The 24,869-nt window shown below is 42.7% G+C and overlaps 1 protein-coding gene across 1 annotated transcript in view; it reads right to left on the bottom strand.

Annotated features, from left to right (window-relative positions):
- Window positions 1–24,869, bottom strand: part of Tmem178b (transmembrane protein 178B) — a 369,185-nt gene that overhangs the window by 26,953 nt on the left and 317,363 nt on the right. The window contains exon 3 of the mRNA XM_055602030.1: window positions 4,295–4,432. Within this exon, the coding sequence (XP_055458005.1) occupies window positions 4,295–4,432 (138 nt within the window). The remainder of the gene's footprint in view (window positions 1–4,294; window positions 4,433–24,869) is intronic.

The raw sequence follows: 24,869 nt of genomic DNA, 5'->3' as shown, positions 1-24,869 counted from the left end.
CAGAAAATTTGAACACAGGGGTCTTCCCAGAGACTCATACTCCAACCAAGTACCAGGCATGATGGAATGATGGTGCCAGGTGGGAGCAGGAAACGCACAGGATGACCTAGAACACCCTGTGGTATTAAAAAAAGAGTGTGCGAAAAAGGAACCAACACATAGAACAATGGAAAACGAGACTCCACATACTGGGATGTGTCACAGGGCCAATTACAAGGCTTCTCAAATGCCAAGGCTGGCAGAAATGAAGGGACCAAGAAAAGCCAGCATGGGGGTGTAATTCAAATGACAAAATCTATGCCCTCAAGTCTATGCCAATATAAATGAGTGACCAAGTGAGTGAAATGTGGAGAGCAAGAAACAAAGAATCCACCAAGGATATCTCCTAATTATTTCTGTGGCTGATCCTACAGGAGTGCTCCCATCCTAGCCCTCCTTTGTTGCTCCCCACTGATCCTGGGTGGCTACACACAACCACTGTCTTTAAAGGAACATAGTATAGAAGTGGGGAGGAAAAGAATTTACAGTGGAGAGACAATGCAATCACGACCTATTCCAAGTGACCAGAGCAACATTGACAGTCATGAATATGAGTCATTGAAATGTTGAGATATAAATGGCATTTTACCTCTGGGATCTCCCTCCCTCGAGCCATAATTCAATCAAATAGTAAAAAAAAAAAAAAAAAATCACATATGTCCCACCAGAGGGGCATCCTATAGTATGCCTGGCCAATATTACATCTTAAACAAAGATGAGTTAGGGAAGTGCCACAGCCAAGAGAAACCTGGAGAAACAGTAGCATTAAATACACCGTGGTGTCAAAGATGGGATCCTAGAACGGAAAAGAACATTGGATAAACCTAACCGGATCTGCATGAGCTTAGTTAATAATAAGGCAACAATATTTATTTATTGTGTATGTGTACACATTCATGTCACGTCGCACATGCTGAAGTCAGAGGATAATATTAGGGTTTCTGCCTCTACCCCATGGGTCCCTGGAATTAACTCAGGTCACCAGGCTTGGTCACAAGCATCTTTACCTGTTGAGTCATCTCACCAGCCCTCAATTTTCCTTAAATCTACAAGTGTTTATCAAAAGACAAAAAAGAGGATTTGGAGATCAGAGAGCCTCTATTGGTGGTTTTGAACAAACAAGCTTCCTAACTTCTCCACCTGCCAGGAGAGGAATTCCATCAACACTGAAAGGATATTAAGCCTCAGAAGAGAGCACAATTGCAAACTTAGCATAGTTTAGTAAGATTCTCAACTGAGAACTCTGTCAAGCTATTCCTGGAACCGATTGATAATGATGTTTATTGTTTAAAGTTGCTTATGAAGTAGCAATAAACACCCAAACAATACATACCTATGCAAGAAGAGACACACTAAAGAAATTTAAATTAATTAACTGTAAAGCATGCCTGCTGTGTTCACTGAATTCCTGGTCAAGGAGACTCTGAGGGGAACCTTTGAGTAAGAATGTCAGCCTAAGAAAAGAGAGATTCATAAGTTGTTGCTATGGTCAAGATACCAGGCAGCTCCAGGGCCTGAAGCAAATGTATGTGTTAGAACAAAAAGGCAGCCAGGATGGGTGGAACAGCATGAGTACAGGAAGAAACAGAAAGGGAAGAAACAGAGAGAGGCAAGGTCAGCCAGAATGTAAAAGGCTTTTAAAGAAAGGTAAGGGATTGAGATTAAGCTTTAACGGAAAGTCCTTAGGCTACTATTGAGAGGAGGTGAGTGACACATGATTCATAGTTCAAACAACTAATTTATCCTGGGATGGTAAGATGCCTCAAGTGTGTAAAGGCACCTGCTACCAGGCCTGACAACCTGAGTCTGATCCATGAGATCTACATGGTGATGAAGAAAACCAGCTCCCCAGGGATGTCCTCTGGCCTCTAAACACACACACACACACACACACACACACACACACACACACACACACATACCTGTGCGCACAGACACACATTAAAATGTAACAAAAAAATAAAAAATAAAAAAAAAAAACTCATGCTAACTGTTCTATTCAAGACTGACCGTGAAATAACCATGGTAGAGTCAGTTTGGCCAACAAGGGACTTTAGCGCTAGTCTAGGCAAAAGATGGCATGCCTTAGCCCTGGCTCAGGACAAAGGAATGAAGGTTTCCAGCTCTTACGGAAAGGCACTTGATGCTATAAGCATAGGCTAGTGGTTCCAACTCCCCTCAGGAAAGCTGTGTGCCTAAGAGGCTCCCAGGGAGGGAGTCAAGAGTGAGCAGAGAAGTGCCACATGGCCTGTCCCTGTCTTACCCTGTCCCCGAGCCTCCAGATATCCCTGATGATTCATTACGCTGGTTATGTGGACCCACATGGAGTTGTGCCAGTCTGGGCTAGATCTGCTCTGGAGGTGCTGCCAAAAGGAACACTGGATCCCACCCACTATCCCCAGCCTCCTGGCCAGACAATGCTGCCCTGCTTAATTAACAGTTTGTTAGTGGTTAGAACACAGTGTGAGGTACCCTCTCTTTAACTCAGAAACAGTCAGAGGTAGACAGGAGAAATGCCCAGTGCATGCCATCTTCCTACTAGGGCAAGAAGAGGGTGTAAAGACAATTCTTCAGTCTTTATTTTGGTCCTGAAAAAAATGCATATGTTTTATAAATCATAATTACCTATAAAATATGAATACACACTTAGATATTGTAAATATATATTTATAATTTAGAATGGCACATATCTAGGCAAGAAGTAGACTAGTACAGAAATTTGAATTAATTAAAATGTAGAACATGCCTAATGTGTTCGGTGAATTGCTTCACGTAGAGTTACCAGTAACTCGACCATCGGAATCTTGATTCTACATAGTCCATTCAAAAGATTTTGTTGTATTGGTACATTTGTGTCTGTAGGTACAAGTGTATGTGTGCGCACATGTGAGTATATGAATGTGTGTGTGCATGTGTGCAGGTACATGAGCATATGTGTGCCAATGGGAGCATATGTGTACAACGTTGGGTGTCCTTCATCAGGGGCTGTCTGCCTTGCTTTTTGAGATGGGTCTCTCACTGGCCTAGAGCTTGCTAGCCAAGCTAGGCTAACTGGCCAGTGAACCACAGGGATTCATTTGTCTCTGCTTCCCTGGTGCTGGTATAACAAGCAGCCACCATCACACTTAGTCTTTTTACATGGATTCGGAGGACTGAACTCTGCAAACAAGCCTGCAAAGCAAGCACTTTAATGACTGAGCCATTGCCCCAATCCAAATGTCTTTTCTGTCTTGCTGAGTCTCCCCTTTCTACCTGCTTACCCTACTCACATCTGGCCAGCCCCAGGCACTGCTGCTCTTGGTCTCTACAGGCTTCTCTTGCTTCTGGACCAATATAATCACTAGGGTACCTGGGTCTGCTCAGTTACAGACTGCCAAGACACCTCCACCCAAGGGAAACAAAGGCTACATGACCACATTTAGGGAAGTACCTGTGCAGTTTGAAAGATGCCAGAGTAGATGGCGAGAAAGCTTCTACTTTTCTCCAACCAGAGCTGATCGCTCCATAACTATGCAGTTCTCAACAGCCCAATAAAGGCCGTTGGGCTAACTCAACGTCCATGAAAGTAATAAGTACAGGAAACAGAAATGGGAGGATCTAGTCTTGTCCTTCTACTGCTTATATATTTTTCATTTTTTTGTTTGTTTGCTTGCTTACTTTTCTTTTTTAATTTTAATTTTATTTTATTTTTCAATTTATTCATTATATGTCCGAGTCCCACCCTCACTCCTTCCCCCCCACATTCCCTTCTCCTAGTCCACTGAAAGGGGAGTTCTCTTCCTCTGTCATCTGACCATAGTTCCCTGGTGCTGGTATCAAATCTCATTTGGACTGCTTTGTTTTAAAACGTAAGTCAAGGATGAGCGTGGGCCTTAGGAGAAGAAATACCTCTTTGTTTGGTCTAATAAAAAATAGAGAACACAGGAGTGTAAAATGTCTAGCATATCCTGGTTTCATGCTTCCAAGTCTGAGGTCTCCATCTACTGCCATTAAAGTCTCAGAGCTACAGTGTCTACCTTCCATCTAGGCACTGAAGTCCCCAGGACTCTAGACACTGATGGCTGTCTCTCATTTCCTTTAACATCGCTAACAGTGGTCAATAGCAGACAAGGACAGAGACTGACTATGAGCCAACAGATGAGGGATCAAAGTATTGGCCATGCCCTTCTGCTGTATCCTCTTACCACTTCCCCACAGTTCCAATTAACAGGATCTTCCCCAGCCTCCCCACCCCATCAGCAGCGTTCAGCCTTACCTCCCATGAGGAAGAGAAGCCCTGCCACATACTGCATAAGGCCTCGGTCCCAGCAGCAGCCCAGGACACCGATGATCCAGCCGAAGAGGATGATGGCCACTGCCATGCCCATGAAGCCAGCTGTCATTCTACGCAGGTCTGTGAGGAAGCAGGAGGGAAACAGCATGAGAACATGGGATAGGATGGGGTTGCACATGCCCTAGGCCAGGGGCATGGAGTAGAGGGTAGGGGCACTTCGAGGGCAGGAAGACTACCTATTGAGACCCCTACCCAGGAGAGACCTACTGGTAGCGACTGCCTCCTGCACAAATGTGCAGTGACTGCTGGCTTCCTTAAACACAGGGCAGACATTCTATCCCCTGTGGGTGTTGTCTCACCTCATCTGTGCTAGGCAAGGGCCGCCCTTCATGTGAGAGTAGCCCATCCTTAAGACACAGGTGCTGTCTTTAGCCTCATGTGGACAATGGAGCAACTTGCTAAAAGGAACACAGTAAGTGGTAGAAAGAATTCAAACCCAGAGTTGTGGTTAACTCCAGCATTAGCCTTTTGGAGAAAGAAGAGCAGGAGTGTGGGCTGCTGGAGCACAGCAGAGTCTCTGAAGACCAGCCCTCCCTCCTTTAACTCTGGGTCTGTGATGGGAGAAGTCATATGTGAGAATCTGGGGTGGTTTTTTGTTTTTTGTTTTTTTTTGTTTTTTTTTTGGTGGGGGGTGGTTGTGATCTGCTCCATCCCAAGCTGTCTCTTGGAGATTAGTTTTGCCTGCAACCTTGGAAGCAGAGGAAAAGCCACATCTTTATCCCTTGGTGTGAGCCCCTGGAGCAGGCCCCTTCCTTGCACTTGCCTTTCTCTATAGATCCATTCTAGGGTCCACTCCAACAGGGTAAGCACCTTGCCTGCTCTATACTTCTGTGACCTATCAGACAAGGCCAGGAATGATTTGGTTAGGAAGGAGGTTACTGGGAAAATGCCACTTTCAGCAGAAAGGAGAGGGCAGGACTGGTCCATATCTCTGCTGGCTACTTAGCATCTTTCCCAACTCAGCTTCTCTGCTGGCTCCTCTCCTGTGGCCAGATGTCACCAGAGCTACTCTCACACACACACCCTCCATGGGTATGGCACTGGCCTGGACTTGTTCCCAAATGTTTTCCTTCTCTCACTCTTTTTTTTGTAGAACTGACTTTTGACTTTCTTCTGGGGAGCACCTCACCCCATCACATTGGTCATGCCTTCTGAATTTGCCTGCACTCCCTCATGCCTACATTTAAGTCACTGCATCAGCCTTAGCCTGCAAACAGAGTTCTAGGCAAGAGCGAAGCCATTTTATCTGGCCTTTGCCCCAGACTCTGAATTCTTTGCAGCATCATAGAGCATCCTAGAGTTCTCAAGGACATTTTTGTCTCACAAAGGAAGCATCAAGGTGTTGGAGAAGGTGTCTGCCTGGAATCAAGGTACCTCATGTCCATCATTGCCCCAACTACCTCTTCTTGTCCCAGAGGAACACACACACAACAGGGTTTCTGTGGGACTGGGGATCTGAGTCTCTCATAAGGAGGCCACCCCTGCATCCTTTTTTTCTCTTAAATTAGAATCATGAAGCACACACAAAAGGACCTCTGCCTCTAGCAGAGCACAGTTTGAGTCAAGATCCATTTGTTCAGGGATCTAATCTCTTTGTTCTGACAAGGAAAACCAGACATTGTCGGTCCCAGCCAACAGAAGCTGACTAAAGAGTGGAAGGCACAAAACAGAGGGAAGACAATGACCAGCCCTCCCATCTGGGAAGAAGAAGGCCACAGAAGCTGGACAATTCTCCAGTCTTAGAGGCAGAGACCCTGAGAGGGGCAACAGAGCAAACACCTGTCCTGCCTGGTTCTCCTTTTCCTTCCTGCTCCGGAGGGGTAGAAATAGCACCCCGTATTCACTGCTGTGAGTTGCCAAGGATGCCTCGTTATCACATAGCACTATACAGATTGCTCTCACTGCCAAATGAGTCAGGCAAAGCTTTGTTGAAAGAGTCATTTGATGACAATACTAAAACATGTGCTCAGCCTTCTGCACAGCCAGTCATAGCTCGAAAGAAAGGAATGTCCCTGCTCATGGGCCAGTCCCAGTTCTTGTGGGTCAGTTTCTAGGGGCTCTGCATTGCTTGTTGCTTGGTTTTCATCACCACAGTCACACTCACTGCCATCAATGGCATCCTTCTTTCCTCACCACAAAGGCCTGATCTGCCTTGTCAGATGTGAGGCCATGTGAATGGATTTCTAGGAACCAGATAATATGTTATTAATACTTTAACCCTGCTTGCTTGAAAGACAAATGGGAAGATAAAGAATCCAGCTCTCCTGCTGGGAAGTTTGGTACCTTGAATAGAAGGTACTACATTCAGTACCCTTTCGTGGGCTCTTTCCTTTTTCATCTCTTGAAGGCTTCTGGGTCCTGTCCCCTATAATTCTAAAAAGCCTACCTTTTCTGGAGACCAAATTCTCATCTGACTTTACTGCCTAGAATTCCTACATTGTCCCCAGGCTCTATAGACCCTTGGAAGCAAAGACATTGTCTAAGGGAATGAATGGTTGGTGGGTCACATTAAGTGAGCCCGTGCTCACCAGAGATGGGCCTGTGGGTTGGTGAGGCAGGAAATCTAAAGACAATACCAAGTATGGGAGGTGACATTTATTGAAGAATGAGAGCAAAGTGTTTTATCTATTAGAAAATGGAAGTGGGCAGAAAAGCAGGGAAGGGGGAGAAGATAATTACTATTCCAAAAGTTCTGGGCAGGCCCCAGTCATCTGGGTCTCAGGTGATGGGGGCCAGTTGCCGTCTCTCTCTCAGCTTAGGTAAACTTCTGTGTCTCCCACGGGGTATTGCTGACTGAGGTAAAGGGTTGTTCTAAGTTGTTGATGTGGAAAAGGATGAAAAAATAGAGGTCCTGACTGTGTTTTCACTGACCCAGGGAAGATTTTCACATCACCCTTGAGTCTGACTTTGTCTAACATCTATGTGAACAAGCGGTTCTTTTCTCCTTGGAGAGTTAACTGAGTTATCTATGTGGTAGCTCAGGCAAGCTACTATAATAGGTCAGAAGGCAGGCAGGACAAGAAATATTCCAATTTTACAGATGAGAAAAAGGCAAAACCCAAAGAAAAATAAATGAGTTTTATTGACAGTATCAAAGCCAGTGGACTGCAAATAAAGGTAACAACTGTGTTATTGGGTTGTATGAGAAAACAGGATGAATAAAAGAATTAAATTTGATGTGAACTGATGCATGAAGCATTTATTTTTCTAAAATCAAGCCAGAACTATAGCTAAGAGATAGAGAACAAAGGAAAGAACAGTGGGATCCATGAGACTGCTGGGTGTTGGAAATGACTGGACCAAAAGTAGCATCAGGAAAACCCACCTGCAGAATTCCCCACAGGCTTAGGTACTCATCCATAAAGGGCCTTTGAGATTGGGTGGTAAATAGAGAAGCATGAAACAAGTATTTTGAGGGAGTTATTTGAGAAGAGTTTGAGTCCAGATCCTCCGACCACTCCACACCACTGAGGGGCATCCATTTCTTCCAACTTCATGGGCAATCAACAAAAACTTAGGAATGGGTGGCAGCCTTCACCAAGGGTTAGCCAGAACAGGTGAGGGCATGGTTCCATGCTGGTTTATGACAATACCCTTACAGGAAACTTTTGGATGTGAAATCTTACCACTAGACACCCCCAACTGTCTTTTATTTGGTTTCCAGAAGATGGCTGTTAGACATTCTCCTCCAACCTAGGCTGCTCTATGACAACCCATCGCACCATGGAACTCTGGGAGCAAAAGTACTGCTTTAAAAGGCTAAGTGTATGGTGGGTCCCAAGTCTCAAGTCGACTTGGGCTTTCCTCACTGACTCAGTAGTTCCCAGCAACTATTTAGCACCCTGCTTTTAACCTTGAGCAGGTAAAGGCACTTGCTGCTAAGTCTGACAACCTGGGTTAAGTGCCTGGGACCTACATGATGGAAGGGGAGAACCTACTCCCACGAGCTGTTCTCTGACTCCTCCCACACGCAACTTAGCATGTGCATGCCCACATTCATACACAGTCATACGCACAAACACACAAAATAAATACGTGCAAAAAATAAACACAAGAAGGCAACCAACTGAGAAAATCCTACAGCTAGGGTAAGGTGGGGAAACTTGGGAAAGCAAATTATATAAGGTGATAAAAAAAAAAACAATGTATAAGTATTAACATCCTCAGAGAGATAAAAGCTGAAGGATATTGTTTCCATAAAGTAAAAACTGAATACTGTTTTTTTTTTAAAGGCAAGCATGAAATAGAATGAGAGAATAAAAAAAATCAAGGAAATCTACAAATATTCCAACTTCTTATTATGCTCCAAAAGACTTAAGGGGTCCTGAAAAATACCCACACTAACAAGGACATGAAATGATGACATGAGCCTGGTTGCTTCTCAGAAGTCTGAGAATGAAGGAGCTGAAGTTCCAGTCCACCCTGGGCTACAGAGTGAGTTCAAGGCTGGCTGAGCAACTTAGTACTATCTGGTCTCAAAAATAGAGACTATAAAAAGGGCTGGGGCTACAGATAGAGTGGGGTGGAGGGCTGCCTAGCATGTATGACGTCCCAGGTACAAAAAGAAAAAGAGAGAGGGAGGGAAGAAAGGAGACAGAGAAGGAGAAAGGGAAGAAGGGAGGGAGGGAGGGAGGGGGAAGGAGAGAAAAGAAAGGAAGGAGAGAGAGAGAAAAGAGGATAAATAAATATAAACAGATGGATGAATGTGGCAGGAAAGAGAAAGAAGACACTATCTATCCTTAATTTACACATAAAATCTGGTCCATAGAGCCCTTGGGAAGGCTACCACATTCCTTTATTTAAATGTAGAGGCATTAAAGTGTATTGCGTCTGTTGTTTAACAATCTCTCTTGCTTTTTGTTTGCATTTGAGTTAGTGCCATCTGTCACTCTGTAGTCACATGTAGATGGTGTCACAGCTCTTCTTTGACCTACCTGCCATCTTAGCTCTTTAAGAATAAGAAACTACCACTTAATTCCTGTAGTTTCCTTGAATCTACAGCAATATCCTGTAGCTGGGAATTTACACAGTTTGTATTTTTTTTCCTCCATCACTTACTGACATATGGAAGAAAAAGAAGAAATAAAGAAAAGAAAATGGAAAGAGGAGAAAGGAAACTCTAACTCACCTTTCTCAGAAGCCCTAGAAAAAATATTATTTTTGGTTGTTCTATGAATCACTACATAGAAAAGAGGCTTAGATGATAGGTTTGATTCTGCAGGCAAGCATGGAAAGGAAAAAAATATCTCACGAACCTTGTTGGGTTTAAGTCTGTTATCTGTGTTTCATGACTCTCACAATTAATGCTCTAATATTTAAAATTAGAAAGCTGCATTCTAAACTCCCGAATTTAGGCCAGCATGGTGGAAAGAGGTAGGCAGAGGGAGACTGACAATGAGGGAGGGTGGGGGAAGAAACACAAGGAAAGCCACTAAATACAGCTAGAAAAAAAAAACAAAAAACAAAAAACAAACAGTTCTCCTCAGGATTTTTTTATTATTATTTTAAAGTTTACCCTCCAATTAACATTTAAATTGAAAGGATTCGCTTGCAACTCTGCACAGAGAAACTAGAATAGCTGCGTTAAGTAAACACCACATAGTGGGGGAGCATAGCCATCAGGCTCTTTGTGTCTATCCAGTTCTGCTATCAAAATCTTGTGCAGAAAAATGATCATGATTGAAACACTTTTTTTCCTCATGAAAAAAAAAAAAACAAAAAACTAACTAAAAATAGTAAGGGTAAGCTCCTATTAGACCTGGTTTCCTAGGTAAAGGCTGGATGCATGTGGGGAAAGGAGCACGCTGTACTAATGGCTGCAATTGTAAAGGAAAGAGCCAGGAGGGCTGCCTCACCTCTGGGAGGTGTCTAGAGAGTCATACCTCCCCTCTGTGTGACAGAAGCACGCAGCCCTGGTTACAAAGGTGCCACCCTGGGAGCAGGACAATCACTCAAAATGAGTCAGGTCATGGGCATTGCAGGCTGAACAAAGTGCTGGGGACAGAGCCCCAGGGTCTGCACTGAGGGGTCAGTCAGTGTGGGAGGAGGAGAGGAAGGAGGGAGAGAGAATATGAATGAGCCTGAATTGGCAGTGAACTTCATACCCAAGAGGTCAACTCAGGACAGGCTGATTCAAAAGGACAGGGAACATTCCAGAGACCAGTCATTATCTCCAAAGGAAGTGGTATTGGAGTGGAAATGTGGGAACACATAAACAGATTCCAGGAATCGGGGTGCTTCTATTCAATTTCTCACTCTTCTACCCTTTGGCCCTGGGAACACGGGCAAGTTAGCCAGTCTCTCTGGATCTCTGTTTCTGCAGATGGCGAGTGGAAGTTAGGACAGCATTGGTATCAAAGAGTTGTTGGGAAGTCTACATGGCTAATGTGTAAACACTGTTAGGGATGCAGGATTATGAAATGCCATACAAGTCATCTCAGTTTTAGCAACTGTCTTCCAAGCACTGCATCCCTTGCATTTGCCGCCGTTGAGCACAGAAGAAATGAAGGTGTGCTTCTCATTAAAAATTTGCTACTAAGAGGGAGCAGCCTCCTAGACTCTGTTCCTTTGCCTTTCAAATGCTGGAGAGGCTGAGACCAGGGAATTATTTATTAATATGGAGATGCATATACCCTGGAGTGTTGTTGCTGTCTTCCCTCCGAGGAACCAAACAGCTGGAGGCTACAGCAGCTAATAGCAGAGGTGCTGGTGGCCATCCAGGCTCTTTCAACCCTGGGCTCTGGCAGTGAGCACTTCGGGTGTGTAGGAGAAAGAGCCATAGGGCAGAATGAGATGATGTGTCAGGGGAGACTTGGTGATTTAGGTTAGAAAACCAGGACTGGCTCTTGCCTCTGACTTACACAATACAAATTGGTTCAGTATCACAGTGTAGTTATATTTAAGGAATTATTTTTGTAAAAACAAAAATAGCAGCTAGGTCTCCATGATATGGGGTTCTGGTCTAAAATTCCACTCTAAAATGACTCTGCCTCATCCTATGCCCCATCAATACTCCAAACTGCCGTTCTCCCCCATCTCCCTTCTAAACAGGTATGCTCTGCCTGTCAAGTTCTACAGCATCTTTGAAGAGCTCCTCAGAATATGTGTGTGTGTGTGTGTGTGTGGCAGCTTTTGGTGATGCTCTAGGAAACCTCACAAGCAGCACACAGAACTGCATTTCGCTGATTTCACAACCCTGTCTGACTGCAGTTCCTTGTTTACATCTATCCCTTCAGTAAATTCAAGCTGGTTCAAGGGTTGCATTGGTGTTTGCTTTATTTTGTCTTCTTAGTTCCTAGCTCATTGCCGGGCATAAGCAGGTGTTCAACAAATATTTGCTAAATGTGATCACCATCCAACCCTGTAGTAATTATCAAAGCTGTGTGAGTGAGCAAGAGAGAGAGAGAGAGAAATAATACAAGGGCAGGGAGAAAATACCTTCATAATCCAACCTGTTTCAGTGACTCAAATGTCATTGTGCTCAGCCTTTCTGTTCTCTTATATTGGGGGGGGGGGTTGTTTGTTTATTTGGTTAGTTGGCTGTCTTTTTGGTGTGTTTTTTAAAGCCAGCATTAACTATTACTTAAACAACTCAGCACCATTGCTTACTGCATACGAAGGAAACATCAGCATGCATTTGGGTTTCAGATGGCCTGGAGGACAAGTGCTACTCCTCAGAGCATGAATGAAACAGATCCTCCTGCACTATCCAACCTCACAACCAGAAAGAGACAGTGAGAGGAGCAGTCACTGTAAAAGCAAGATGTCTCCAGGTCAGAGGACAGACTTGAAGCTTCCTCCTCCTCAATCCTACCTCCAGATTATGGAGCTGCTATTGAGAGACCAAAGGATAAAGTAGCAGCTATCTAAAACCTAGAGTAGGTGCGGTAGAAAATAGAATAGTTAGTAATGCCCTGAGGGGAGAGCTACCTCACTGCATTCTTTCCCCACCCACTAGAAATACGGTTGCTAGGAAACTGGACCCTCCCCCTAGGGAGGGACACCTGGTCGTTAATGGCCTGGGAACCTTCCTATAGCCAATCGATTCAAAATGTAGCATCTTGACCAATAGATGCTTGCCAGGCAGAAATTGCCCCTGCCTTGGGCATGCTGGGAGGGACCAGAATCTATAAATCACCCAACTAACCTGGGCACGCGCACTCAGCTCCCACCGGTGCTGTGTTGGCCCAAGCTGTAGCTTGTAATTTACAATAAAAAGACCCTCATGTGTTTTGCAACGGAGTCGATTCCTGTAGATCTTTTGGGGGCTCGCGAACTGGGTATAACACCATCAATAGGAATATTAAGCCAAGCTGCCATATACAAATCACATCCATTGTCAAAACAATGAAAGGCAAATTATGAAGTTTGCACTTGCTTGAAGAAAGCTAGGTCAGCAGCCAAAGCAAGTTACAGGAAGAAGTGGAAGGAGAAAGAATTCAGAATCAAGGAGCATTCCAACCTCCTCCCAAAATGTTCAAGTCGCAGTAATGCCTCCCTTGCTGCTGCTGCAATGGCTGTCAGTGAAGGGCAGAAAACAAGAAGGAAATGGTGGGAAAGGAATTGTTTCTTTCCCTGATACACCTGGGTGGAGCTGGCAAGCTGATCTTCCACCCAAGAGAAGAGCCCATTTCTCATCCCCTATGCCACAAGTCACTGACAGCTGCTTGGAGTGTAAGGCACAGAGATGACCCCGGAGAGATACCTCAAAGCAATCAGAAGATGAAAGCAGCAAAACACGTGGACACCTTAGTGCCTAGGAACTAGCTAAGTTAGCTTTGCATAACACAGGGACAGGAAAGATTAAATGGAAATCAACATTGTCTGTTTGCTCTGTTCAGGAGGGTGTTGGGGAATATGCTTAGGATGGGCCAGTTCACCTTTGCTATAAGGTAGATGCAATCTTTTTTCAGTTTAGAAAGTAAAACATGGGGATTTTAGTTAACCCAAGATTATGCAGCCCAGTAAGCGTCATCTCCAGGAAAGTGTTCCACTCTGCCCATTCTTCTGTCATTCTTCAATGCTTCTCATACCCTATGCCATTCCAAAGCCCAGAATTGAATTCAGCATTCAGTAAAAGATGATATATTCACATATCCAAACCATTCTGTTGAAAACTTTCTTATGTCAATGACATAAGAAAATCAAACAAAAAGGAACATGTTAGCCTATGTATTTCTATATTTATATGTGTGTGTGTGTGTATGTATGCATATACATATATAGATATACGTTTACCTATATGGATATGATCATGAAAGAAAAACAGATCAATGGTTAATGAGGACCCTTTGTGGATTTGGATATGTTGGGGGGGTTGCTTTTTATACAATGGGAGTATAATACTTTAAGAGTCAGATTCTGAGTTCCTTAGGAAATATGATTTGTATTGACTTTGCATAGTCCTAAGTACACATTTTGAACTGCTAGGATGGGAAAAATGAGAACAGATGGTGGTTGCAAGCTCTCAGTTCCTTCTCAATGGGACCTAGACCTGGTTCCACACTTATTTGTTAGAATGCACTATGAAGATCATAGCCATAATACTGTCTTAGTTCTGAGGTCTCAGAGGTGAAGGCAGTAGAAGAAAAACTTGCCCTGTGTCCAGAAGCTGCACTGTCCAAAATGGAATCCACAAGCCACATGTGGAGGTGAGCCCTTGAAACATTTATTGAACACTTGAATTGAACCATGCCGTGAGTGTGAAATACATATCATAGTTGGCTGTTACATGTTTCTATAAAACATTTCTTAACAATTGTTGTTTATACTGATTACATATTGATACGAAATTTTGGACAGATTGGATTAAGTCATATTATGATCATTAATTATACCTGTTTCTATTTCTGTCTTTAATGTGATGATTAAAACATTTAAAATTGTGTTTGTGGGTTGTGTTATGCTCCTATAGGGCATGTGCAGTGCTTGGGGGAGCGGTGTAAGAAGTCGTGGAGTACCTTGCTACAGGGTTCTCTGACCTAGTTCTGCATTTGAGTGCGCCCCAGCTTCAGGTCACACATAACAAGAGAATGAGAAATTGGTGGACTAAGGCTTCTTAGAAGAGAGTCAGAAGAGAACTGTGCATTTCCATTTCCTCTCATGGGGGCATTTCCACTCTTACCTACCCAGGTCAAGGAAAGGACCTTAAGAGAGCCACGTGGAGAGGACTGGGATGCTTTTGAGTTTACAAGACTCTAGATGTTATGAGATGTTTACAAGATGTTGCTTAGTTGTGGTCTCAGAAACTAAGTAAATGGAGCTGTCTATGTTGCCTGGGGCAACACAGTTAGATAGAGCTATGCATGCAGAGTTTGGCTGGGAAAAGATCTCATGCTTTTTCCACAGGCCAAGCTTAAGGCAGTGAAATCCAACAACCTTGGAAAGGCTCTGTCCTTTGATGACATGATCCTACCAGAACGTCTCAACAGAGGAAAGTACCAAAAATGGAAATTGAGGAGGAAGTGGAACCAGATCACCTGGACAATGGCCTGCTCATCTCCAGAGATAATGGTACATCATCAATCCCTACATAGCCTTCCTAGAAAAATTACAAGTTTATTCCGTGAGAATTACAGCCAGTATTTGAACTGCCATGTGCAGAGCAAGTGTAGTAGAGTACCAAGTATATTAGACCTCCATGGCATGTCACCTGATGGCCTTTCTCCAAGTCCAGCCCTGAAGTAACATAATAGGTAGTGGGTAGAATTAAAAAAGAAAGAAACTGAACCAATCTCTCTTTTTACCTTATCTTATGCATGACAAGGTTTAGCTTGGAAAGACAGAAGACAACTTAAGACTCAGGGTTCAAGTTCTGATAGTAGTTCTCAGAGTTTTTTTTTTTTAACTGCAAATATAACAAAAGAATAAAATAGCAACAAGATCTCCTATATCTAGGGGTTATCTAGGGGTAGAGATAGAAGATAACACAGAATAGGCTTAAAAGTTATATTAAAAAAAAAACTGTAGCATCTTTCATAAATGAGTCAGGGATAACCTTGTACAAGCCAAACCTGAAATCAGAATGATGATCATATACAATGACACAATTAGCATTTCATGTGCTAAGCCTATCCTAAGCACTTGATATGCACTTTATCATATTTAATCCCACCCCCTTCCATTGATTGGATAATAAGGAACTTGGGGTCAAGCCAGCTTTTGAAAGCTGTAGACAGAAGTAGAGAATTCTGCCCTGACTCTACGGCTCTTGCTTTTGATCACTGTGTTCTACAGCCTGCAAAAGTCATGGATCAAGTGAGATCTCTACAAGCCTTTTGTAAACTGTAAAGTGCTCCTACAAATGTCTGTCATCACTTATGTTCACTACCAGGCTCCAAGACAGAACACAAATACATGCTCCCTGAGTCTACCATCAGTGTCATCCAGTGTGTACGTAGGAGCCCTAGGCTGTACTAAACTTTCCAAACAACACGAGAAATACAAAACTAGCACTTCTTTGTTCCTGTCCTGACAGGGCTTTTAAAGTGTGCCATGCCAGTAAATTTGGTTTTCTAATTTCAAAGTACGCTAGTAAAGGGGCCTCAAAGAGCGTGAACTTACGTCCATCCTCAAATGAGCAAAGATATTTCTTCCCAAAGCCCATGCGTGTGCATAATAGGAGCAGGCACTGTGGCGCTTTTAGAGCAGAAGGGACCATGGAATGTGGCGTGGGGGTTGCTACCCTAGTGATGGCTTCTGCATCTCTCTGCTAGTTAGAGCACTTTAAAGAAGTCACACAACTTTTACGTTTATACATCTACTTTGTGAAGTGAAGCTCTTTTTCCTGCAGTCCTGGGGTAGACCAGATGATTCTGTTCCAGCAGTTGTAATTCTCAATGCCTCTTTGCAGTGTGCCAGCCTGTCTTTATCCCAAGAGAAAGAGAAAATTGAAAATAAAGAGCCTGTTATTAAAGCACTAATAAGATATCATGGAGTCAATATTTAAGAATGTGACAGTACCATAAATCCAATAGATGGTGACAAGGCTTGCACTTCCTGTACACCTGGGAGAGACTGTGCACAAGAAAGCAGAGTCTGCTCTTCTTCCTCCCAGTGACACTTCCTCTTCCTCCTCTGCTAGTAGGCAGTAATGACTGAGAGATCCAGGGACCTCTCCTTTCCCCCATTTCTTCTCTGTAGTTCTATTGACCTATGGTGGGGTAATTGGACATTCATTTATTTATTTTGGCATACATTTCTAGTATATGGTGAGGGATTTCCTAAGAACATTTTAATAAAGTACTTCATACATTCTGTGTTCCTCCTATACTAGCCCTTCGCCTTTCTTGCCCCTCCTATTTTCCCCTTTGTTCTTTTATTTCTGTTTCTATTTTTATGTCATATGGAAATATATGGATTTATCTATATAAGTCTAGAACCCTCAAATGAAAGACATAGATATTTGCTTGAGTCTGACTTAATTTTTTTGGTATGATAATCTCCCTTCACATTCCTTTTCTTGACATAACTACATTCTTTGTGGCTTAATAAAATCCATTGTGTATATGTATTATGTCATGTGCATTCATGTATGTGTATTTCAGGGAGGGGCAAGTGCTAAGGAGAAAAGTAAAATATGTAATTACCTGGATTTACATTCCTACCAGAAATATATGAGGGTTCCCTTTTGTCTGCATCCAGGCCAGTGTTTTGTTTTGCTTTGTTTTATAATGATTGTCATTGATATTGGGGTAAGAGGGACCCTCCGTGGAGTTTTAATTTGATTTTTCTGATATCTAGTGAACGTGTGCCACCTTTTGAGAACGGTTTGTTCACTTCATTAGATTAATTTACTGGGCTTTTTGATTTCTTGGTATTTAGTTTTTGAGGGCTTTAAATGGTCTAGATATTAAAATTTTTCATATGTGTGGTTAGCAAAGAGTAGTAGGCTCTCTCTTTCCTATCTGCTATCAGCTATCTGCTGTTCAGAAAACATTAGTTAATTTTTTAAGATCTATTTTTATTATTTTATGTGCATGAGTGTTTGCCTTCATGGGCACCTCCGCACCACATGTATGGGTGCGTGAGGAGGCAGTAAGCCTCTATGTGGGGGCTGGACATTGAACCCAGGTCCTTTGCAACAAAAAGTGCTGTTAACCATTGAGCCAATTCTCCAGGCTCGACATTAATTTATTAACCCATTCACATATAGTTATCAAGGAACTGCTATGTGTGAGAAATAAACTTGACAAAACCAAGTCCCTGGTACCACAAAATTCACCTTGCCAGGGAAAGAGGCCAAGTAAACACATACCCACATGTAGATATATGTAGGTCAGGAAGAGACAAATTTGATGGACAAAACTGGAAGAGGTAAGTGGAACGAGATACAGTGAGGTGGAAGGGGGTTGTGGCTTACAAAGCTTTCCTTTAATCACGGCTTTTGAACAGACAATAGAGAAAGGGAGGCAATGGCAGTGTGGGCATCCCTGGCAAAGGGAATCCCAAGCGCCAAAGAAATGAAGCAAGAATCTGTATGTTCTCCGCATACTGTAACATTTTCACCTAATGATTAATACGCACACTGGCTTAGAGCTACACAGTCAGACTTTGTGTCCTGTAACGAACAAGAAAGCATTTGCTGTGACCGGCTATGGTCTGTTCCCAGAAATAAACATCCCAGCTAGTTTTCCACTGCAGTGACTTGTGAGAACAAGGAGACATTTATTCGATTTAACTGCATTTGTGAGGAGCTCATTTGGTCAACACTGGCCAGCAACGTCATTCTTAGAGTTTCAGCTTCAACCAGAATCAGGGGAGGAAGGGGCTAGGATTATATTCAGTTTGGAAAGATAATTATAGCTTCAAATAGGAAGGAGACAATTGTTTAGTGACTATGGGAAGCTATGTTATGGCAACGTCAAGATGGAGTTTGGACACCAACAAGATGCTGCCTGGGGTTGTAGACCTCAGTCATCTCCTAAGTACAGCACCTGGAAGAGCTGTCCTCTGCAGAGAGGAGTCTCATCCTCAGAGTCTTGTTTCAAGGACCTTACTACTGGGAGTAAAAATTCTCCTGTTGACTGCTCTTAGTCACAAAGTCCTTGCTGTGGAGCTCCTGCCCTTCCTCCACTTCACAATAACAGGTCTCTAGAAAGGGATTTTACCAGTTCCTCAGCTCACTGATTTAGAGATACCGAAGTCCATACCTCCCAGACTGCAACTTCTAAGGCCTTACCTGTGCAAGTTCTAAGGCACTCCTGGATGTGGACTGACACATAGAAAGCAAATGAAATGACAACACTTGATGGTAATATGAGAAATAAAGGTATGAGATAGCCACTGCTCATGACATCTAATCTTTTGTATCATGTGACGGGGGAAATGTAGATATCATCATCCAATATACAGAAAAAGAAACATACAATGTTCTTAATCCTTATTACGGAATAAAGATGAAAGGACAAATATTATGAGAAAAACATAAGACTCAGTTAATTAAGTACTCAGTCCACTGACATAATTAGAGAGAGATGCCTGTCCATTGTCGTGTTAACTGTCAAGGTCTCCCGCATAGAAAAGGAATTAGGCTTGAGATTCTAATTTGTGACTCATGTATTTGAAACAGTCTATTGAATGCCTGCTTCTTAAAGACATACACAGGAATGAAAAAGAGGGTCAAAGGTAAAATTTGAACACAAACTAAATAAGTTATTTGTCTCATCACTGTGATCACAATTCTTGACAGAAACAACTTAAAGGAGGAAATATTTATTTTGGCTCATCATTTCAGAGGACTCAGTTGGTCATGGCAGGAAAGGAATGGTGACCAGACCAGTTCATTATCAACCCAGAACCTCGGGGAAATGGCCTAGGATTATGCACCTCCAAGTGCGTAACCTTGCAGCTAGGCTTCACCTCCCAGTTTGCAGAACCTCCAAAAATAGAGCCACCCCTGGCCCAATCACTGTAAACATGTGCTTTGAGGGCATTTCATGTTGAATTCACCACACCCATATTTAAGAGACGAGAAGAAGAAAAAGAATGAGAAGGGATGGCCAAAAATGACAGGGCAACATCTGTATAAGTGATACTGTGGGAGGGGAAAAAAAGGTTTCATCGATTAATAATGATGTTGGAATTAATTAAGTCATAACAGCATAAAATTCTCACCAAGATTTTTCCGAGCACCCACTCTGTGACCGGCATCATGTAACCCACGGAGAAACAGAATCAGTGGAGGCACAGGTTTTTGTCAAACAGTGCTTACTAGATTCACAATGAGGAGAGGCCCCATGTGACTGTGGCAAGGGCTCTTTTGGTAGAAGTCATTTTCCCTGGCTTACTAAGAATGCATGGGAAGCAAGAAGTAGAAAGTTGTTCCTAAATACCATGCTTTCAAGCAACCTGACTAGAGAGAAGAGGGAGGTAGAAGTAGAAAGCACACAAGGGGCGAACAGATGAGTTTAATGTATGCAAAGCTTGAGTTCATTTTTATGCAGAAGAAAAAGCATTACCAGAGACGATGAACTGAAGTCACCCCAGGCTTAGCTTTCACAGGCTCCAGCCTTTATCCAAATGATCAGAGTGAATCACACACAGACTCAGGAAAGACTGCTTGGTTCTGCTTGAAAACCTGCACAGCAGAGCTTGGTGGTGATGAACCCTGAGTTCACAATCAGACTCTCTGTCTGGGCGTGAGCTCAGATGTACCTCTCCCTAGCCGTGAGTCCTTCAGATCTCTGAGGCTCAGTTTCTTCACAGGTGACTAGGAATCATAGTAGTACCTACCTTACAAGGTTGTTATATTATCAGTAGCTCAGTGATGAACTAATACAAAGCAAGTGCTGTGCATGCATTCAGAAATTAAAGCTGAGAAACATTTGTGATGTGAAAATCCATCCACACGTGCATACTCTATAGAAGGAAGAAGAAAGGGACCAAAGGTTGGGACAAAGGAGAGATATGTCCAGAAAGTAAGGTTAGACTTCGACGATGCAATTGGTCTTGTTATGTGGCTTAGGCTCAGCTTACCCACCCCATCACTTCTGCAGTTTCTCTTAGAGCCATATGCCAATAATCACCCATTCTGGAAGGAAAGTTCATAGCAATAAGCTGGATCTCTGAATCCCGAGCATTCACTTATTCACTGGTTGACTAAATCATTTGTCCTTTTGCTAAATTCTATCTTTCAGCCAGGTATTCTAGACACTAAAATATATAGATGGTGTATTATTCAGGGTTCTCTAGAAGAACGGAACTGATAAGATGAATACATACACACATGCCCGCATGTGTTCACACAAACACACACACATGCACGCGACATATGGAATTTATTAGATGGGCTTACAGGCTGTGTCATCCAGCTAGTCCACAATGGCTGTCTACTGACAGAAAGTCCAAGAACCCAGTAACTGTCCCGTCTATAAGGAACAGTTTCAGCTGATGTTTCAGCTGATCTTCAGTATATACTGGAATCCTGAAGAAGTAGGCTGTAATGCCAGTAAAGGAATGGACTTACTAGTGAGAGTGAGAGCAAGCAGGTAAAGACAGCCATCTTCTTTCTTCCATGTCCTATACATATACTGCCAGGAGAAGGTGTGGCCCAGCTTAAAGGTAGATTTTCCCATCTCAAAAGATCTGGATTAAAGGTGTATCGTCTCACCTCAAAGATCTAGATTAAAAGTGGGACTTCACTATAAGTGATTTAATTAAGAAAGAGCCCACACAGGTGTACCCAGTCACTTGGGTTTTAGTGATTTCCAGATGCAGCCATGTTGACAACCAAGATTAGCCATCACAGATAGGGAAGACACCAGCTCTTCCCTCGAGGTCACTGGTTGTAAAGCCTTAAGAGCTCTGTCCTGCTCTCCTACACTGTCCTCTGTGTTCTGGCACCATTTAGTCACTTGAAGACTAGGGGCATGTGTTTCTTCTTTGCGTCACTCAAAGCACCCAGTGTGTAGCAGATAGATGATCTAGTTCTCCACAGAATCATGGGAACACAAATAAGTTGGAGCCTACAGTCTCTCTCCCAGACAGTCACTTAGCAAGGGAGGAAGGTGCTGACACTCACTTGGCACTTGGCACGCGCCAGGCACTATTGACAATGCATAGTAGACACAGCTCGCTCTGAGCTAGGCAAGGAAGTGCTGTTTCAATTTGTTTGACTGAGCTGTGATGTCTAATGGTTTCTTGTTTATATTCTCAAATGTTTGCCATTTTCTGAGGTTTGCTTTGTATGCCTGAAGTAGCTCACATAGCCAGAAATGTTTTTCATGCTCCACATGTACTCAAACACTTTTGAATTTTGCTGGTGTCCTGCAGTTGGGTCTTTCGTTAAGTAAATATTTTCATGTCCTTCACGTCTTGTTGTACAAGAAACAGGCATCTCCATCCCTTTGGCCTCATGTAAACCAATCTCTCCTTTAACCCTCCCCATTGTCTCTGCTCAGTGGCTGCTATCAAAGGCTGCTTGAAAAAGGCACTCACTAATGAGGACAAGGTCATTGGCAGATACATGAAAACCCAAAACAAAAATGTGAGACATTTGGGCAAAACTTTTTTTTATTCAGTAATAAGGAATTCCAATATTAGATTTATGAGGCTAAGGGGGAAAAAAGCTAAACGGGATTATAAATTTAAGAAGATGAGAGACAAAATATTTAAGGTAAGATATTTATATATTGATGCCTTTTCTATCCAAATGGTTTCTAAGGGAACAATAGGTATGTCATTCATCTGGAAGTAATGCATTGGGTCTTCACAATCCCTGTGTCTTCACACCTGGCAGTGCAGAGCAATTCTCAAGCTCAAGATTTATTTCTGCCTTCTGGAGACACTATTTTTGTCAGTAAAGAAGGGGAAAAAAGGGTCAATGCCTTTGATGCTTTTAGCACTTGGATACACAGGTAGTAGTGGGGCTGGGTGGCAGGGGGTGTCCCTGACTACCTCTCACAGATACACCTGATAGCATCTAAATGTGAAAGATACTGTACTCTCTTTATCAAGATGTGAAGAGTATAAATTCATCTGAATTTATAGTTATATTGTAATACAATTACATTCAAATATACTTTTTAAAATTCTTTTTTTCATGATTTATGTATTTATTATTTTATGTGCATTGGTGTTTTGCTTGCATTTATGACTGTGCGAAGGTGCCGGATTCTCTGTATCTAGAGTTACAGACAGATGTGAGCAGCCAAGTAGGTGCTAGGAACTGAACCCAGATCCTCTAGAAGAATAGCCAGTGTTCTCAACCACTGGGCCACCTCCAACTTACATTGATCAGAAGGAGATTAACTGGCACAGGCAGCCCATGGAAAGTGGGCAAGCCAGGAGATTAACACTAATTTAATGTCTATTAAGTTCACTTTGGCCACGCAGGACTTACTCCTGGACCCGGCTCACAATGCTCAAGGTCCTCTTGAGTTTCAGAATTAGAATTCTAAGCTTCAAAACCCCACATATGCTCATGACATCACCAGCCTCAGGACTCCCAAATGTCAGTGATATTTTGAGTTCTGTTCATTCTATTTTATTTCTGAACTGTGGCCAAGCCCATCATATTTTGTTACTATGGCGATTAATGTATATCTCTCTCCTCTCCACCCCTGGAGATGAAGCCTTCACTTTGGCCCTGGTCCTCTTCCCTCATTCCTGGGTAACTCAGAGAATTCCAGGAGCCTGACTTACCTTTTAGGGTTAACACCTGTCCATCACTATTTTTCCCAAATGGATAAACTGAACATTTCTCCACAATATGCTTGTTTGTACAGTGCCTTTCAGGAGGAACTCCACTGCTCCCCACACCCCTCTCTGTGTAATGCCTCTCTGGAGTCCTGCTTCCCAGGGTCTCTCTGCTCTGCTCATGCTGTCTCCCACCAGGTTAATCCTAACCGCAGAGCCTTTGCGTTGAGACCTTCATGCCTGACTCTCCATCAGCACGACCACTCTTCTTCTTCCACATGCTCTGCCCTGTGGACAGATGAGCAGCTACCCTATGCACAAAACACATCACCCTCTTGTGCCTTTGTTTGTGTCAAAAAGGGCACATTTATGTCCCAGAATCTTCCCACTCCTGTGTCCTGTCCTGTTCATCTGGCCCAGCCCTTAACACTTCCCAAAGACTCCCTTGCCTGCCCATAACAAGGAACCATCAGTTTAAATTGGTTGTGATAGCAATAGATTAAGCAAAAATATACATATAAATTATCTAATTTATAACACTCTACAGGATAACTTAAGTGTCAAAATTATATGTTTATGTTGAGAAGAAACCTAAATACATAATTTTTCATCTTATTTCTGTATATGTGGGTATAGAGAGATTAAATAAATATAAATAATGAATAGAATTAGATAAAATCTAGATACTGGCTTCTGTAAGGAAATCTCCATCTTTGCCTGAAATTAGTTTGAGAAATAAAAGATTTCTGCAGATTTTCTCTGATGAAGTATTAATACCCAAATGTTACAAACTTACCAACCATGTCTTTTTATGTGAGAAGCATATTGCAAGCATTAGAAGCCATATTTATAAAACAACCCAAACTATTTTAACAATTGAGATACAGTTAAACAAATGATGGTATGTTTGTATTATGGGCTATTATGCAGCCATAATGCTGATTGTTTTGGAGAAATTAAATGATGTTGGGAAAAAACAGATGTAAAGTTGCATATTCTATTGGCTCCCGGATATATAATTATAATGATCATAAACATTGATGATAACAATAAGCAAAAAAAAGACTAAAAGAAAATGTATCAAAAAGTTACTAGTGAAAGAAGAGGATTATAGGTGATTTTCACATGGTTCTTTATAATTTTTGGTGGTTTCTAAAATCAGGCAATAAGTATAGTTAGCTTTAACATCAAAGAGGAAAAGAAAAGAATTCTTTAAAACAACAATAACAACAACAACAACACACACACACACACACACACACACACACACACACACAATCCCTGGGCTTTAATGAGGGATACAGTGATGGAGGATGTTCAAAGGCTCTTTTCAGCATCATCTAGCCAGAAGTTGTCCCTCCTGGAGACATTCTGCTCCTCAGCAGCAGCCACTGTGAAGTAGAGCAGCTGTGGAGATGCCGCACAGGGATTGTGCATGGGTGAGATGACCCCAGAACGCCATGGAAACAGATTCAAGGACTCTCAGAAGAACAGAGGCTCTTCTGTACCTCTGCTCATGATCGGCATGGCATACGGATAAAAAGCGTTTTATTTAGTTAGCTTTCCAGGTCCTCAGTGATGTGGTAGGTACCCCAGGCAATCTTTGAGTCGGTGTCTTTCAAGGATCAGAATAAACAAGGAACACTCTGGAAGAAGCAACTGTGTTGATGGAGAGAGGGGAACAAGTAGTGTGCTATGAAGCCAGCTTTCTGTAGAAAAGCAGAAACAGCACATGCCTACGCCCCGAACAATGCAAGAAGTGTGAAACCCAGAGATGGGGCCACCATAAAGCTGCTCTAAATGTGGCATCATGAGGAACATCCAAAGTGCTGAAGCCATATGATTTGTTGGCTGACACTGT

The sequence above is a fragment of the Psammomys obesus genome, unplaced genomic scaffold, assembly GCF_907164565.1.
Source record: "Psammomys obesus unplaced genomic scaffold, mPsaObe1.curated_primary_1811, whole genome shotgun sequence".
Lineage (NCBI taxonomy): Eukaryota > Metazoa > Chordata > Mammalia > Rodentia > Muridae > Psammomys > Psammomys obesus.
Note: the sequence above shows the minus strand (reverse complement) of the source record. Positions and strands in the feature narration are given on the sequence as shown.